We start from the raw sequence: 17,080 nt of genomic DNA, 5'->3' as shown, positions 1-17,080 counted from the left end.
GTTGTCTTTTTGTCAGCAGTACAATAGTATGTCTAAATTGCTCTATCAGACTTCTTTTATCAGTCTCCCGAGTTCCCACATACACACATTAGCGACACTGTCTTCATTTCATTTCGTCACGCCTCATGACGTGTTATTATTGATCGTATCACCCACGGCGCAATCACCAGCTCGGTTCTCGGCTCGCTCGCCAACACAATACAGATTCAGATTTTGTGCTTGATCATCACTAATACAGACACTCCGATACTGCAGACACATGAAAGGACGGTCGATAGCAGAGCTGCTGTCTCTGGGCCAGTTTGCAGAGGGTGGCGGGATGGTGACGTTTACAGATGCAGGTACCTCGAGGTGAACGGTCGATCAGCAGGCGGCAGCTCAGCCTCCCTTTGCCGCATTGGAGAAGGAAGAGGAGGAGGGAAAACACTGTTGCTTAGCAACAGGAGGTAGTCGGGTTATCAGTTTGTCATAAAACATGCTGTGAGAAGGAGCTGTCCTGTGTGCAGCAGAGGTGACTGCCTTTACGGTGGAGGTTTAAGAGTGGCGGCATCTCGAATGAGTCGTAGCTGCTCTGATCACACCCCTGTGTACGTGTGGTGTTTGTCTGTAGGTGAGGTGTCTCACACTCTGGCTGGTGTGTGTCGTTACAACAGAGGAATGAAAAGAATTTGAACGTCATCGTCACACATGGACGAAGCCTCTCTAAAAATCGAGTTTGCACAGCATGTTGTTGGTTAAAATTACCGGACAACAGACAGGAAGTCGCCAAAAACCCGACCGGCTGTCGTAAATTGACGGGCGTCAAAGTGAGACTCTGTCTGTCTGTGGGGTTTCGGACCAAACAGTAAAAGCAAGACTGTCAAACTCATTTTAGATCCTGGGTGTGACGTGCAGCCTAATTTCATCTCGAGTGGACCGGACCTAAAAGCGTTTGCTTAAATCTTTAATTTTTTCCCAGGTTTTTTAACAGTAGCCAGAAAAGCTTAAATGAAAGTTACCACTTTTTACATTTAAACAACTGACAACAGAAAGTATTTCACCCAGCTTTTCTCATTTAATAATGAACCATAAAAACAACTTCTCTATATCTAAAAATACTTTTGACCTTTCAGCCATTTCCACTGTTGAGTATTTGGGTTGGCATCACCACAAAAGGCTTACCATGTTTTTGTACTTTTGTTTTTTACCATTATTGAAAAGTAACAGTAACTAAGGGGTTACGATACAGTTTGCTGAGCTGTTTTTTGCCCCCGGTCTGCATGTTTGACACCAGTACGTGATGTTATTGAGACAATAACAATATCGAATTACCAAGTGATGCTGGAAGAAGTGAAAGTACAAGTTCTGCTTTCTTCTGTCATTTATTAAATGTGGCATCATGTTTTTAACGCTGTGGTTTTACTTCAGTTTCTTTTAGTTTAATAATACTATTCACAGAAAACTCTCTGGAAAAACAGCTGAGTTTAAGCCAGGGAAAATACAGAGTATATTCATATTTTATTTATTGTGGAAAAACTACTTAAAGCTTAGCTCCAGGAAAAACAGATACATTTACCACACTCATGCCAAAGGAGCACGAACTTCATGCTTCGTCCTGCTTCTTTACATTTCTCACCTGACCCTGACAGGGGTCTAGTTTCCTCTCAGACCTCTTTAATTAGCAGCAGTATGCTGAAAAAATAAATGTTCTAGAGTTCTACATATTGGTACAGTGTAATAATATGTGTTAGTCATTTAGATAAATACTAAAAATACATTGTTTTTCTTACAATATGCTGCATGGATTAGAAAGAAAACCATCTAAGAAGCAAGGAGGGCTAAATGTTGAAATGTTAACATTAATAGTAGAAATTGTCATTATGTAACTGATTAGATAATTAGATTGTTGTTATTGGTGCTTTAACACCACACTGTTTACTGCTTTAAATATTGTAAATCATCATTATCTATAATCTATAAATCATTAAAAATGTTGTATTCAATGTTTGCTGTTTTAGTTTCAGTGTTTACATACACCGCCCAGTTTTACTTTGTTCTGTATGTATTAAAGTGCACACCCATCTGTATACGTCTTTATCGTCAAACCTTGACTAAAACCACGTGTACGTGCGCTCCTGTGAGTGCCATTTATTCTTTCTTTCTCCCACCCTTTATTACAATCTGTTGGATTAGATCCTCCTGTTGTTGCACGCTGACTCTTTATCACATGAGACTCGCTAAAGAAGCACGCAGAGCCATGTTCAGGTCAGAGGAGTGCGTCTGTGCTTGCAGGACAAACAGCACAGAACCCAGGAAACTCTGAGGGCTCTTAGCAGTTAGTGTGGGGTCGTGTAAATGGCCAAAGTGGGTCTTACCTGATTTTGTTTTTGAGTGGTAAGTAGTAAAAATGAACTGGGGACACTCCTCTGTGTGTGTGTGGGTTTTTTTTTTTTTTATATTTGTTGTCTTTATACACGACATGTTCAGGCGTCCATCCTGTACGACTTCTCTTCAGTGTTGAGTCTCATCATGTCTGAAAGGCAGGCTGGAGTTTGACCAAACATTTCTCAGCAGCAGTAAGACTCACTGGATGAGTTAAACCTCAGCGGTCAGAGCTAAAGAAGCACTGAGCTCAGGAGTCTGGGGATTTCCTAGTTTTCCTATTGTCCACAAATCCCATGAATAAACTGCTTTATGGGGCTCCATTGTTGCTCAAAATCTCCGTGACATGCAGTTTGTTTTACTGTCAGAGTGCTGCCACAAACTATTCCCTCCAGAACACCAAATGAGTATTAATCCGCTGTTGAAAATAGTTTCTACAGTTGCTCCATTTCCTCCTGTTGAAGTTTTCACCTTTAAATCATATATTAATTCTTGTCTTAGGCCTCCAGTTTATCCATTATTATCTACTCTTTGGAGAACTTTCTTTGATTGGCTGCCTGTTGCAAACCAAAGGTTTGAACAGCAGGTGGGTGGGGCTTCTGCACTCGCTCATAGGTGTGTGCAGGTGATCGTGTAAATAATATGCCTGTTTGATATCATACAGAGCTTTTGACTCACAGGATACTGGGAACCAAACCCCAACAAAAAGAACAGATTTTATTGTACAAAGCGATTTGGAATAAAGTATTTATAAATCAAATAAAAATTGAATTTTAATCATATTTAATTTCTTGGTTCCACCTGCTGACATTCGAATCAACCAGTGAGCGTTGATGCTTCCCAGAAATGTTTCCGTAGCTGAGCGTGCATTCAGGTGCAGGTGGAAACTCGTGTAAAATCCTGTGGACTAATCTGCATTTTATTCCTGTCTGAGAATTCAAACCCTGAAGACACAAACATATTGACGGTCTGAAGGTTTGTCTGGCTAAATAAACACACGATGAAGGTGTTTATTTACAAGTGTTTACATCATAACCAGGTAACATTTCCTCATCCGGCTTCATGTGTGTGTTTTCGTGAGGTTTTCAGCAGCACACGAATGCAGCGTAAAAACTCCACTCTGCATCGGATGTAGAGAGGGTGTGTGAGTGTGCGTGAAAGTGTAAAGTGACAGGTTTTTTAGTGTGTAAGAGGAGTATCTGCTGTAACACTAACTCGACACTGACAGCGCCCTCTTGTGTCAGCCCGCAGCCTGCGCCTCAGCCCGTGGGAGAGTCGGATCGTGGAGCGGCTCATGACGCCGACGCTGTCCTTCCTGGCCCGCAGTCGCAGCGCCGCCACCCTCCTCAACAACAGCGACTCTCGTGAGTGTAAGACACCTGCTATACCTTTCTACCCTTACTCTGCTTAACCTCTGCTTCTGTGCACACACGTCTTATTGTCTGTAGTGATTTTTTTCATTCCTTTCATAAAAGGGAAAGAGTTTGTTTGCTGTGAATCAAACAAAATGGACTAACATCCTAATCTTCCCCCGTTCTTTTTATCCTTTGTGGACCGTGTGGTATGTTTGTCCTAAGCTCTGCCTTGGTTTGAGAGTCAGTCTTACTACATGGTACATTTATGCCGGGTTCAGGCTACACAATATCATCACAAAAACTTCTCTATCTGAATGATACAGACAGAAAAATGAACGATGATGAGGTCGTAAATCCCTTCATGTCAACCAGTGCCAACAAAACACAAAGCTGTTAGATTTTTTTAATCCTTGCCATAGCGTGGAGTGTGAGGAAGTGTGGACCCGAATGCAGAGACCCAGGGAGGCAGCATTCAGAACAAACTGGTAGTAATCCAACACATTAAAGTTCCATCAAAAGTCCAGAAGCAACAAACAGGACGGATGGATAATTTTAAAAAAGCTCACCCTCCTTAGAGCTGTTACGACGTGAAGAACTAACTATAAAGATTAAATGTGGCATAATGTTTTGTGTAGTTGGTCATGTGGGTAAGCCTCAGCGGAACCAGAACAGCACAGCAATATGGATGACCCTCTTTCTGAGGAGGAGGAGGACGATATAACTATCAACCAGAGGACAATGCTACAACTTTGATGAGGAGGTCACGGGTGTTGAAGCTGCTCCTGCCGAAACATACAAATCCGAAAGTGGTAACATCTCTTGGAGGCCTTGTACTGTTGTCATGGATGTAAGCAGTCCATGACACATTTGGAATGACGGTGCTGGAGTGAACACAGCAAGCAACAAGACCACTGACAGTCTCTGGGACACATCGACAGGCAGAACTATTTTCCAGGCAACAATGTCACTTCAGACTTTTGAATAATATCAGCAGATTTTACAACAGAGATACTAGAGCACTATCTGATGAGCTTGCTCCCATCAGGGATGTATGGGAGAGATGTGGGCAGCTCATTTCACGGAAGGTCAACCCAGAGCCTGAGGTGACAGTGGGTGAAGATTTTGCCCCAAGGAAAATGCTCCTTATGGTGATACATGTCCAGCAATCCAGGCAAATATTACATAATCTGATTTGATATGAAAACGAGCTATGCTTGGAATTGAAAACATGGGTCAAATTGACCCATAACACCACAGATGTTACTATACAGTAGTTCATGATATTAAAATAAAAAAATAAATAGAACAAATTTATTTTAGAGAGATCTATTCTAATACTTCTCAGTAAAAAGAAGTTAACATAACAACTTTTTATAGATCTTTTAGATAATTCCTATGAGATTCAAATAATCATTTTGTTAGATTGAGAACGAGAGGTATGCTGTAAAGAAGGCTCTGGGGGCAAAAGAAAAATACTAAAAGCAGCCTTTTCATAGATAAAAGACCTGTTAAAAACCAACCCATTAACGTAAGAGATAGTAATAGTTTTGTAAGTAGGTACTTAAACAAAGTGAAGTAAAAAGCAAACTTGCCTCTCTTGCGATATCTTTTTGACTGCCAGTATCAGTCACTTGTTGCATAGTTGTTTATTTCGTTTGTTTGTCCCTTTGTTTTTCTACCCAGTAACATGACATCAGAGCCAAGCTATGATTGGTTGGAGATCAACATTAATTTATGATGTAACATTCACCTAATCTGACACAGTGACAGAAAAGATATATTCTGTAATCTGAACCTGACATTTATTGTTTTCTTTCTGGAGCTTTTCACACAGTTTGGTCCACAGGTTTTTGGACAAAGACAGTTTGTAATTTCCCCTCTGTATACCACCAAAGTCAAACAACCAGGATATGATCCTTCTATTTAAACATAAGTGAGTTTTTCTACTTACTTTTGAACCTCTGGAAATGAAGGACTACTTATAAAAATGGATTTAATTGCTTGACACTTAGTTTTATTAAATTTCTTTAATTAAAGCTGAAAGTCTGCACTTGGCTCACATCTGGGTTGGTTGATTTAAAGTCCACTGACTTGGCATACAGATGCAAAATTACCAAACATGTGTCATTGTCCAAAACCTTCTGGAAGACATGAGCTTTAAGGCATGACCTTCATCATCTGTGCATTTCTATTACTTTTTCAGAATTTTGTTCTATTTTTAAGTAAAACTCATATTCAACGTTGATGAGGTGAAATGTAGCTTGAGTTAGTGTCGTCTTATAAAGTGCAAAGATGCTTTAATTAAATATAAAGCTACAATAGAAAGCAATAAAATTTGATTGTGTTTTGAGTGTGATCAATCCGTCACCTTCAGCTCGGCTGCCGTCACTTTGTCAGTCAGCAGGGTTTGAGTCATTATCCCGCAGCATGTCGTGTTCGCCGTGTGGCCTCGCCGTGGGGTTTTTACCACCCTGCATGGTGTGTGTTTGTATGTGTGTGTGACCTCGGCCCTGCTGCCGCTCTCTGCATGTTTGTTTGTCACTCAGACTCTCACCACTGCTCCCGTTCAGCCTCGGCCAGCCCGCTGAACGCCTGCTCCCATCATCACCCGCACCAGAACACCGCAGAGCGCTGGAGGGTCTCCTCAGCCAGCACGCCGGACATCACCCAGCGCCAACGCCGACGAAACTCCACCCCGGTAGGAGCGCGTGATTAGGATTAAACAGTTTTTGAGTATATTATCATTTTCACTAAGTAGCCCTGATATCCTGCTATGGTAACAGAAATCTGTATCAGGACTGATCATATTCTAATCAATACTTCATATAAAAAATTGTTGTGTGTTGTTCATCGTAACAAAACCGTCATAACGGAAGAAAATGTCAGATCAGGTCAGAGGTCACTAGTCATCAAGTAATCTTCAGACAGAATTTTCCACTCTAGGATTCGAATGATGTCTTAGAGGAGTGATAGCTCTATTATGGTCATCTCAGCCATAGAGGCCACACCCACCATCTGCTTAAACCTTCTACTTGTGTGGGGCAGCCAGTCAGAAGGCAGTTGGCTTAAAGGGGGAGAAGCTAAATTAGCTTGTACCGAGTACACAGAGTAGTAAAAGTTTTAGTTAGTTTTCAGTGGAGTAAAATTAATTTTAAAGCTCCAGTTAATGCCATAAAAACAATAGCTAATGAGACATTTTTTTCCAGGAGGTGATTGAGGTAATTCGATGAACATGGATGGTAAATGAAGCCCAGAAATAACAAAACTTCCTTTTATAAAAACATCACTGGATGGTGCCAAAAATTACGTGCAGAGAAAACCTTGAATAACAAATCCAACTTAACAAATAACGAACAAACCCAAACAGGGGAAAGCAAATTGGAAAAAGGTGACTGCGTCTATTGTTGAGTCTTTCTACAGCACACAGCATGAATCACACACAAACCTTATGAAAAGTATTATACCTAATAAAATTCAGAAGACTGCAGCTATAATGAACTGGGTTTCATTTTCCAGCTACAGCAGGCTTTAAATTACACGATTATACAATAAGGTAAAAACTGGTTATTTGTCTCATCTCTTCCTTGAAGGTGGATAAAAAGAAGAAAGAGAAGAAGGACAAAGAGCGAGAAAATGAAAAAGAGAAGAGCGCTCTCACAAAAGAGAAAGTGCAGAAGAAAAGACAGACGGCATCGCCTACGACCATGATCCAGAGATCCAGGCCAGAGACCAGGTATCGCAGCAGATTACCTGCTTTACATCAGATAAATATGTCCAAAAACTGTGGTTTATTAAGCAAATGGTTAATTAACTCTGTGTTAATTTAGGTGAAAAGCTGGGAGATAGACTGCTTTAGCCTTGGAGATTAATGTGTGGCAGATGGTCGAAGGTGGAGTAACCTAACGTTTAAAAGAGACGCTGCTGGACTCTAGCAGCAGGTCTGTTAGAGTGAGAGTTGGAGTTCTCAGACAGAATCGGGTTTTCCTCCTGAATGATGCACAGGAGGAAATGACGGCTCCCTGCAGAGATTCATGACGGCTGAATGTGGAGTTTCACATCGAGTCACTCACAACTTCCACATGACCTAGTTTTGGTTTTTTATGTTGCGCGCTGGGAACCTTTTTACCTTTTCCTGCACTGATCTGAAATGTCATTTCCCCCCCTCTCTCTCATCTCTGGTACTCGTTCTCCTGCTCATATTTCACCTCCTGTCTGCTCCTCAGCACCCCGAGGCCCAAAAACAGACCTCCGTCACCTGCCGCCCCCAAAAGTCGCCCCCTGTCCCCGCTGGTGCCAGCAACAGGTGCCGGGAAGACCCCCTCAGGCAAGAAAACGCCTCCTCCTCCCGGCATCAAGACCCGACCGAAACGGGCCCAGACGCCTGCCAGAGTGCAGCCCCAGGCGGTTTCTGCTGTCACCGTGGAAACGGGCCACGAACCCCAGCAGCCCGACACTTCAGAGGAGAAAAAGAGTGAGTGTGGGTATCACACTGATGATGTCTGTGGCTTCAAGGTGACCTGGAGGTTTTGGCTGACATTCACCAAGCAGTAATCAGTGTGTGTGTGTGTGTGTGTGTGTGTGTGTGTGTGTGTGTGTGTGTGTGTGTGTGTGTGTGCTGGTTACTCTGCGAAAGCTCAGCTTACAGTGACCTGAATGCATCAGGAACTGAACTTCACGATTAATTTAATGACAGTTTTGTGACTCTTCCGTGAAACGTGCAGCAGAAAACTAATAATTCATATCTGTAATATCTGGTTCTATAACTTCTTGACATACAGTATGTAACAGGTGATCTATTCACTGCTTGTTTTTTAAAAAAATATATTTTTAGTTAACTGGACCAAACAGACTTTTTAGGACTTTTGCTTTCCAGCGGGCAAAAATAAAACCACAATCCTCACCCTAGAGTGTTCACCGATGTCCTGTCGAAATCAAATGCTCAAGCCTGCATCCAGGAGGATGTTAATAAGAAGTTTCAACATGCATTTCTGATAGAAGCATCCAAGTCATGTTCAATTTGCAGGCAAATCTATAATTCCTTCATTCCCGATTGCATCTATTCAGTGAAAGCGATAAAGAAAACAGGAGCTAAAACATGCAGCCATCTTTAAATTCAGCTTTAGTTTTGTGATAGAATGTGAATCAGCTTTGTGGTGACAAATAAGATGTGTGTAAATCACAGAAACAACGATAGATCTAGAAAATGTCTGGAGAGGACTGTCAGTACGCCGTCATGTTGAAGCTGCTCTTTTGTTTAAAGAGGAGGAAAGCGGTGAGCCGTGATTGACGTGCTCGCTCATGGTGTCTGACAAAATGTCTTTTCACGCTTTCGCTGTGATCTGCGCTGTGTGGCTTCCTTTATAACAGTGGAAGCTTTAAAATTGATTAAATGCTAAATCAGACCTTGCTGTTAAAACGTCTCTTTCTCGCCTCTCTATCAGCCCCGGGTAACGTCCCTGCCATCGTGGTGTCCTCCGCACCGGCCACTCCTCTTTCTCCCGGCCCGCCGGTCGTATCAGCAGCGTCTCCAACTGTACCGAGCGTAGAACCTGCGGCGACCAGCGTCAGCAATCCCGCTCCTTCTCCTGCACCTGCTGCCGCCTCCACCCCGGCCGCGCCGGCCAGCAGCAGGCCGTCGGCAGGCACTAACGACCCAGAGGAGGCCGCTCGGGTCCTCGCAGAGAAACGCAGACAAGCCCGAGAACAACGGGAGAGAGAGGAGCAGGAGCGTCTGGAACAGGAGCAAAAGAAGAAGTGAGACCTGCTGTCCACACGGACTGTGTGCCTCATAAAATATGATAACACAATGCACGACAGGCCATGTTTTTCTGAGTTTGTAAGGCAGTGGAAAACTGTAGAGATTTTGGATAAACACCTAACATTGTGTTGCGATCTAAACCCAAATAAACACTCACTAACTCACTAGTAAACAAAACATTAAAGCAACACAGTTACAGTGAATAATCAGCAAACCTACAACATAATAAAATGCATCATCTCAGGCACACGTTCAAAAAAAGATATTATTTAGGAGAGGGCACCACAGACTGCTGATGTGAATGCAGAAACTTCTCCTCAGGATCTTGCAGGAGGAGGCAAGGGCCCGGGAGGCAGAGGAGAGGAAGCGCAGGGAGGAGGAGGCTCGCTTCATGGCCGAGCAGCAGCGCCTGAGAGACGAAGCCAGGAGAGCTCAGGAGGAGAAGGAGGCGCAGGAGAGAGCGAAGGTCGAGCAGGAGGAGAATGAGAGGCTGCAGAGACAGGTGGGTGATGACAGGAGTTATTAAGACGCTGCAGATTAAGTCATTCCAACTTGAATAAGACCAGTGCATATGTGAGTCCAGGAGGTAGTGGTGAATGAGGGTTTAATGATGGTTTAGCCCGGGGCTTCGAGCTAAGTCAGTAAAAAAATTAATAGATTCTGGTACAAATATGCTTCAGTACATTTCATCTGGTCCACACAAAGGCTTCAGGAGGGCAACAATGATTCGAGTTGCCTTCCATCGCACCGCTTAGTCCAACAAAATAATTTATTCTGATTACAGTTTTACAGCCTTTTTCATAAATAACACAAACTAATTTTGGTCCTTGAGAACATTTCTTCAAACCTGAACATGGCAGCAAATTGGCTGTGTGGGTAATTTCTACTGAAAAGAAGATCTTTGATCTTGTGGCTAACCTTTTGGCAGGAAAAAACAATTCACCAACTAACTTGGATGAAACGTTTTTCTGAATGGCCTCCCCAACTCGTGATTTCCTCTGCAATGACTGTGCAGTTTCATCACTTAAAACATTTTTGATGCTACTTTTAGTTTAGAGCCTTTCTGAAGCCTCATCTCTTCCTCATCTCTGCTGGTTTGTTTTCAAAATGATAACCATGATATGATGAAAATGCACACATGGGCCAAAGTTTACCACTCCTATTGAGGTTGTCTGCCTTCAGCATTCAGCTGTTTCTTCATACTTTGAAGGGTGCAAAGGATCCACTTGTGCATCCTCGATTATGGCTCCTCCTGCAAGCCTCTTCTCCCCTCTGTCCTCCACATACATTCAAGGATTTCAAGACATCCTTTCTGAGATTGATTTTCAGGTCACAGGCTGTAGGGCAAAGGAAATGAGAAGGTGCAACTTAATGAAAAAGGAAAAAGCCAGAGGACATGAGGAGAGAAGGCAGGGATGTGCGAGTTAGTGCAGAACAAAGCTTTAACATGATGGGCAAAAAATAAAGTGTTAGGTGGGGTGTTCATGTGGAAATAAGCATCACAGTGCAAAAAGAGAAACTTAGAAGCTGATCAAAGAGGAATAAAGCAATAAATTTAAAAATCTCAGTGCTGTGCTGTCTGATTGAGAGCTCTTCTCTCCCTAAATTTAAATGCTCAGAGGCATAATTACTGAGAAAAGTCAAAGGGGAAAGTATGGAAGTCTACTGGATGTATGGAAGCCTGTTTCCAAAAGTTTTGGGTTATTGTTCCAAATTTTTGAAGTAATAACTCAAAATTTCAAGTTATTGTGTCAGTTTCGAGTTATTTTCTCAGAAGTGTGACGTAGAAAGTTGAAATTTTGAGATCACTGGTTGAAACGAGCTTCTACGGGCTTGGGCTTAATGTTCTGAAACATCAGCATTGAAAAGTCAGATTTTTATAGTATACATCCAGAGTGACCCACAGAGCTACAGTGGCCACATTAGTGGGAAATACAGTTCATTGAAATAAACCAGAATTATCCTTTAACCCCTTCGGCGTGTTTGTGGTAATCCAGTGAGAATCAGACACCCGTTCTTGACAGATCATCAACTCCCATTAACTGTAAATACCCTTTGCTGTGAAACCCCACTTTAATTTTCCATTAACCACCATGAATCCCAGTGATCCCCACATGCAGTAAGCCCATTTACCATCTGGGCAGATTAATGTGCAGGAAACTGTGCTGCATGTGAGCCCAAACATCAGCCTCTGTGACTGTCTGGCATCTGGGCAGATTAAAGAGTATGAGTATGTGCTGCTGTCACTCATGAGCACTAATAGTCAGAGGGCCCTTGTCTGCTGTGGGCACATGCCAGCTGGTGACCTCCATAATGGTGATGAGGGAGCCATTGTGATGGTGCAGGATAGCGACGGGCCTGTGCTGCCTCTGTCTCGGTCGCTCGGCTCTGGATAAGCAGCGTCAGTGCGCGCCATGCCTGAAGCACTCAGCTCGTCTCGACTCCCCTGCTCCTCTCAATCAGGCCATTGTTCCACCCTGACAGCGAGCTTGCTTCACAGTGGAGTGGCCTCATATTTTTTTAGAGGTCATTTCGCTCAAGTGTTCAGCTAAATGCTCTGAAAATGCGCAGGGCTTGGGGAAGATGCAGGCAAGATTTTAAAAACAGCTGGCTGCACCTCACGACACCTTGTGTTGTTTTCACTGCTGGATTTTAAACATCTGTGTGTTTAAATATCCAGTCAAGTATGTAATGGGGGTTAAATAATATGAGGCCAGGCCTGAAGGCTGCAGACCTGCAGACCACGCTGAGCAGGTGCTGCCCCCTGGTGGTCAGTTGGTTTCAGTTGCATTAATGGTGTAAGGAGCCCCATCTAACGCTCAACATATGATTGCTGATTGCAGCACACATGACAAGGGTCAGATGGTGAAAAGAAGTCAGTCTCATAAATATTTTCGAAGCAATTATTGACTCAAAACTGAAATATTTTAGCAAAATGTAAAGGTGTGTGCAAGAAAGGGCCTCAAGCGTTATCTGTCATGCTCAAAGAAGCTTTTTTATTTCTTTTTTTAATTGTCTACATATACAACAGGTGGCTGGTTTAATATTATTTGACAGCTCACAGCCTTTGCAGAGGGAGTTTCTTTCTTCTAGATGAAAGCCTCAAAGTGCTGAAGAGCAGGGTTTAAAAACAGCTTTGTTACAGCCACAATCACCCAGATAAACCGCAGCTTTCATAGCGCAAATGAGCTTGTTTGCTTATTTAATTTGCTATTTTTATTGTGTTGCATGGTGGCACGGTGGTTAGCACTGTTGCCTCACAGCAAAAATGTCTGAGTTCAGGTCCACCATCAGGCTGGCGTGAGTTTGTGTGGAGTTTGTGTGGGTTCTCTCTGGGTACTCTGGCTTTTCTCCAAGACATGCACTTAGTGGGGTTAGGTTAATTGGAAACCCTAAATTGCCCATAGGTGTGAGTATGAATGGTTGTTGTGTGACAGACTGGAGACCTGTTCAGGCTGTACCCTGGCTCTCGCCCTAACACAGCTGGGATAGGCTCCATCCCCCTCCGCGACTTTAAAAAGGATAAGCGGAAGAGAATGGATAGATTATTATGTTGCATTACCTGCTCTCGGTATTTGCTTTGAAAATGTCCTTTCTCATGGCTGTCTTCAGAAAGTGGGGATCTTACTGGCCCAGTAGGCACTGCCAGTCCTCTCTGAGGCCCTCCCCAAACTACAGCCGTATTATCCAAGCTTATTCCAGCTGTAGTCACATCTAAAAGTCATAGTGCATTGTTTTGTAAATACAAGAAAATATGTTTCATATATAGCCTCTCTTTTATTTCTACCTGTATGTTACTTTATTTGGTACATTTAAACTAAAGTTTTCCTATTAAATCTATCTTTACAGTACCTATAATATGTTGTAAAGCTGTGTGGACAGTGTTAGGCTAATAACCCGTTCCCTTTTGAACCCTCGGTCACCTTTAACTTTTACTTGGTAAGATTTAGAGCAGGAGGGACACTTCTTCTTTTTTTTAGTTTTACTGTGAAAAACGTTTACTTCATATTTGTATCTTCTTTATTTCAGAGGGAGGAAGCTGAAGCAAAAGCCCGCGAGGAGGCCGAGCGTCAGCGCATAGAGAGGGAGAAGCACTTCCAGAAAGAAGAGCAGGAGCGCCTGGAGAGGAAGAAGGTGAGGCCAAAGAGAGAAAAATATCATCTGTAGAGAGTTCAGAAAGTCACAGACAGTTCACAGTCGAGCTGAAAAACAAGAGCACTGATCTCTCTGTCTGATCTGCACAGCGCCTCGAGGAGATCATGAAGAGGACTCGGAAGAGCGATGCGGGAGATAAGGTCGGTGTGATTCATTCGAAACAGGCTCCAGACTGAACACTTGCTCGTCTTTGTGGAATAACACGAGTCTTGTTCTGCTCTTTGCAATCACAGAAGGATGTCAAAGCGTCTCCTCAGGTCAACGGAAAGGACGCAGAGCCGAGTAAAGGTAACCGTCACCCCTCGTCAACCTTTAAATCAGTCACAAAAGAACACGTGTACTCATTCACGTTTTTACTTTGGCTTTTTCAAAGATTATATCCACCTTTGTGAGATTGTCACCTGGGGCTTTTCCAACCCAAAGGTCTATTACTAACCCAGGAAATATACTGTATATAATAAATGGGCATTCTTTCTTTGGCTTTGAGGTTCCACCAGACAATGGAGTGCTAATATAATACTAGTGCATGCCACCACAGTTTGTTAGTGTGGTGAAACCTGAGATGACCTTATAAAAAGGCAGTTTATTCCTTCTGTTGTGACACGGGAGGGTGTGCTGTTGTTTCGGCTTGTCGTGTACCTCCTCTTTGTTCTAACCGGACACAAAACACAGAGATTGGCAGATTTCCCTGAAGGAGATTCCTGCAGATAGGAAACATGACATTTTCTGTGGAAAACTTTGATAAAACCTCCGGTATCTGTTTCCTGCATCAGCTTCTTCCCTTCCTGTTCCAGGACTGAACTTTTCTCTAAGCTGTGACACCTCAGGCATGAGCATAAATGTTTTGTGGGCGGTATGTCCACCAGTATGTCCAACCTAACTGGATCATTAGGGAAGACTACTTTTACTGACCTAAAGAAATCATAAAGAGCCAAAAGTAGAAATTAAACCTTCTCTAAACTTGACCTCTTAATGCAAAGCCTGAAGTTTTGTCTCAAAGCGATTAGCTGCACATACAATAATCTTGTTATTTGAGATTTTGGTAGATCTTGGCTATTTTAACAGTTTACATATGACAGAGACTAAAGAATATTAAAGAAAAGGCTGCATTTAATAAGTAGATGTGTCCAAATGTTAGACTGATTCTGTAAACATCTGAAAAGGTTATTAATGTCCTTTACTTGTCCACTAATTTCTCTGCAGCTCCTGGAAACCTGCAGGCCCCCGGTGCATCGGTGCTCAACCCAGCACAAAATGTTTCCAGCCCTGTTGTTGTAAACGGCGTCCAGCCCTCCGTGCACCAAAACGGCGTCTCAGCCAACGGCACTGACTTCGAGGAGATCATTCAACTGAACAACAGTGGCGGCAGCGGTAACCCCAGCCAGCAGCAGAGCGGGCTGGTGAGTGAGCCGATCATGGCGTTCGAGGGAGGAGAGCCCTTCTTGATGAAAACAGGCCCCATGAAGCCTCAGCATGTCGCAGGTACAGAAACACAACATCAAACAGGAATGTGAGCAACAGGGTGGCTTCTTATCAGTCCTGCCCATCTACTCTAAATCATATGGTAATCACTAGCATGCTAGTGCAACAAGACTACAATTCTGTATCTGCCTAACAACACTGTGTTATTATTGCAGGAGTAGGTTTACTTTTATAAATCAGTTCCTTATACTGTGAGTTTTATTTTCAATATGAAACAATGATTAAAAAAAAAAGGAAATTAAATTGAGGTTAAGTTAAAGAAGAGTAAAAAAGAAGACTGAGGTTGGGCAAGAGAATCATTCAAATGGCATTAATAAAGCATATTTACACATAAATCTAAGAAGCAGCTGCACAGAAATATGTGTGAAGGGTGAGTTCACCTGTCACAGAAAGAAGAGTTATTGTTCAGTTATATGGAGAACAGTAGGAATGATTTCCTGAAGCAAGCAAGGTTGAGGAAGAGGGAGCTCTGCTGCCTCAGCAGTGTGGAGTGGGTGTGTCTTAGTTAGGCTCCTTTAGGGGGCATCGTCCTGCTGATACCTGCCACAGGGCCAGAGGTGCTGGGATTAGTGCAGGCTGGAGCACATCATCTCAGCACCTCTGTTCAGCCAGGTTTCCACCAAGAACGATCAAGTCAGAGATGAACGTGCAAGGCTGCAGCAATAGCTCAGTCTCGGGCGACTTCAGTGGCACTAATGAAGATTTCAATAAGCAGAGATCATTTGGAGGACTGACCATGATTTATTGAGATAGAGAAATTCATTAATTTGACGATTAAGCTCCAGTGATCGATCATGGCAGAACAGAATCCCAGCTGCGATGGGATTTAGGACCTAAAACCTATTTTTCAATCTTTGAAAACTTGTCCCCTCATCCGAAATCAATCTGGCACCCTTCAATATAACACGAGTCTCATTTTCACCGAACATATTAAACATAAAACGAACGATACTCACACTCAGGCTTCTGGTTTTGTTCTTTTCCTCCTCCGCAGAGGTCCTGTGAGTCGCCACACACCCACGAAGACGCGCCTTTCGTCTCTGCTTGAGCTATGAGATTCATGCCACACCACAGCGGCTTATAAAACAGCGTGCCAAACAAAACAACCAGCGTTCACCTGCGCTGAATCCACATCCACGGTATCCACAGCGGAGGGACAGCAAGGAGGAGCAGAGCTGGCTGGAAAAAAACAAAAACAAAACAAACTCATCTGAAACATTTAAAAAAACATAAAAAGCTTAAGTATTCTCTGTCTTCACCGCGTGTTATGGTGCAGCATTTTTGTCAAGTTTTACCGAAACGTCACATGCAGATTTTATGGTGCACCTTAAAGATGACTGACTGTGTAACAAATTTTAGAAAATACAGTATAAAATCCTGGAAATACATAATATTTGACAATGGTTGTTATTATTACCGTCGCTATGATATTGTTATTGTTACCTTAAGTTGAGCATTGTGTGTGTGCGTGTGTGTTTTGCTGTTTTTGTCTTGAATTATTGAGTTATTTAACACGGGGAGCATCGGTAAGGACTGGCCACAGTGTATGTAAATGAATAATGAGCCCGGCTGCCTCGGCCTCCTGTTACGGGGGATCTGTGAAATAAAGCTTTATGAAAGGGAGCGAGGTCTCCGTGTGTTTGTGTGCGTCTGTCGGCGATACACAAAAGCTCGTCTAACAGACATTTACAACCCTCACCACACTGGACTTGAACTTAACTTTTTTATCTTTCTTTCTAGAGCAAGTGGAAGGGAAAACCTATGCAATGACTTTATCATTTGTTTAAAAATGCTCACTTATGGTAGAGACAGCCTTCCATAGGTTTGGGTTTTACTATTTTTATGTTCTTTAAGTGACAGGACTAATACAATTTGTTATCTTCTGTCATCGCACATGGATTTTATTTTCAAGACATAAATAATATGAGCTATAAACAGTAGTGAGGAGAGCAAGATAGCATCCTTTCTA

At 42.8% G+C, this 17,080-nt stretch overlaps 1 protein-coding gene across 11 annotated transcripts in view; it reads left to right on the top strand.

Annotated features, from left to right (window-relative positions):
• LOC135932838 (MAP7 domain-containing protein 1-like) overlaps positions 1-16,734 on the top strand; it is a 52,712-nt gene extending 35,978 nt beyond the window's left edge. For 3 of the 11 annotated variants that reach the window (XM_065470531.1, XM_065470534.1, XM_065470527.1), the window contains 11 exons: positions 3,606-3,731; positions 6,263-6,414; positions 7,307-7,449; positions 7,940-8,193; positions 9,158-9,470; positions 9,796-9,976; positions 13,504-13,608; positions 13,719-13,769; positions 13,863-13,917; positions 14,833-15,111; positions 16,106-16,734. In XM_065470531.1, the coding sequence (XP_065326603.1) occupies positions 3,606-3,731; positions 6,263-6,414; positions 7,307-7,449; positions 7,940-8,193; positions 9,158-9,470; positions 9,796-9,976; positions 13,504-13,608; positions 13,719-13,769; positions 13,863-13,917; positions 14,833-15,111; positions 16,106-16,116 (1,670 nt within the window). In that variant the 3' untranslated portion in view covers positions 16,117-16,734. The remainder of the gene's footprint in view (positions 1-3,605; positions 3,732-6,262; positions 6,415-7,306; positions 7,450-7,939; positions 8,194-9,157; positions 9,471-9,795; positions 9,977-13,503; positions 13,609-13,718; positions 13,770-13,862; positions 13,918-14,832; positions 15,112-16,105) is intronic. The other 8 variants (XM_065470537.1, XM_065470530.1, XM_065470535.1 and 5 more) reach the window with 6 other exon arrangements.
• The last annotated feature ends 346 nt before the right edge of the window (positions 16,735-17,080 follow it).

Source organism: Pelmatolapia mariae, linkage group LG22, assembly GCF_036321145.2.
Source record: "Pelmatolapia mariae isolate MD_Pm_ZW linkage group LG22, Pm_UMD_F_2, whole genome shotgun sequence".
Classification (NCBI taxonomy): domain Eukaryota; kingdom Metazoa; phylum Chordata; class Actinopteri; order Cichliformes; family Cichlidae; genus Pelmatolapia; species Pelmatolapia mariae.
Note: the sequence above shows the minus strand (reverse complement) of the source record. Positions and strands in the feature narration are given on the sequence as shown.